General features: G+C 25.7%; 1 protein-coding gene across 1 annotated transcript in view; it reads right to left on the bottom strand.

The window, feature by feature from the left end:
• The window catches only part of LOC116186005, a 2,186-nt gene extending 1,714 nt beyond the window's left edge, over nucleotides 1–472 (bottom strand). The window contains exons 1-2 of the mRNA XM_031511994.1: nucleotides 317–472; nucleotides 1–134 (exon numbers count right to left, since the gene is read on the bottom strand). Coding sequence (XP_031367854.1) covers nucleotides 1–134; nucleotides 317–472 — 290 coding nt within the window. The remainder of the gene's footprint in view (nucleotides 135–316) is intronic.
• Between the last annotated feature and the right edge of the window lie 747 nt (nucleotides 473–1,219).

Below are 1,219 nucleotides of genomic sequence, written 5' to 3'. Positions count from 1 at the left end.
CAATCGCCTGATTTTTCATCTAAATTTCCATCTGTTTTTGACTTCAATTTTTCCCCAAAAGATGAACAATGATCACATGTCAACGAATTTATCGTGCATCGTTTTCTTATTCCACATTTTTCTCCTTCAAGAAACTATTTAAACGTACAAAAAAACAAATATATATATAATTATATATATATAATTTATAACTTTTTTTATTTTTAAGTAATTAAGATAAATGAGAAATATAATTGAAAAAAAGATAGAAAAGATAAAAAAAAATATATATATAAATAAAAGGATATCTATCTGGATTATATTATTTTTCATTTACTTGTTGATTATGAAAAAGACATTTATTTTCCAGATGCAATTTCTCATTATAATCAGACTTTGGTACAAAATCGAAATTGTTCTGGTTCTGTGAATCGTTCATATTCAAGAAGCAGGATACACGATTGATCGTAGATTGATCACTTTCAGTACACATAATCCTGATTTTTCTTTTAATACGGCACAATACATGTACAATGTAACACCAGTTATAATTTGTTCTTCTTGATCGTAATAGCGGCGTAAATATTAATTAATTTTCATTTCTATTCATCCTGAGAGGAGATGTTTGCTTTGAAAATGAAAATACGATGAAATTATCAATTGCACCTAATATCACTTGACAACATAGTATATATACGAGATTCATTTAAATTCGATTATTTTTGGTTTCGTACATACAGATTTCTTATGTTCCTACACATTATTAAAATAAATAGCGCACAAATTTACATACTCGTTAGAACTTTATTTTATATATTGTCATGTGACTAACAATAAGACAACCGACAACATAGAGTAGTTTTTTAAGAAAGCCGCTGATTACAAACGTTTATACAAATTCATTCCCAAGTGTTATATGTATACGTATCTATATATATTCATATATATAAGGTGTATCGAAAATTATGATAAAAGTCAAAAAAGGATGATTTTATGTGAAAAAATTTTTAAAGACTTCGTTTTTGAGAAAATCAAGTTTGGAATATCTTGTCAAGTACTTTGTCAAATAAACTTGATTTTTTCGAAAACTTAGTTGTATAAGAAATTGTTATTCTACATACATATTGGATATACTTTTATACAATAAACAACCTTATTATGACTTATACCACGACTTTCAATACACTACACATATATATTTGATACTTATGTATCAAGATAAAACGTGATGTAAAAACAA

This window comes from Apis dorsata, unplaced genomic scaffold (assembly GCF_000469605.1).
Source record: "Apis dorsata unplaced genomic scaffold, Apis dorsata 1.3 scaffold_376, whole genome shotgun sequence".
In the NCBI taxonomy this organism is placed as follows: Eukaryota; Metazoa; Arthropoda; class Insecta; order Hymenoptera; family Apidae; genus Apis; species Apis dorsata.
The sequence above is the reverse complement of the archived record's forward strand: the minus strand, read 5'-3'. Positions and strand labels throughout refer to the sequence as shown.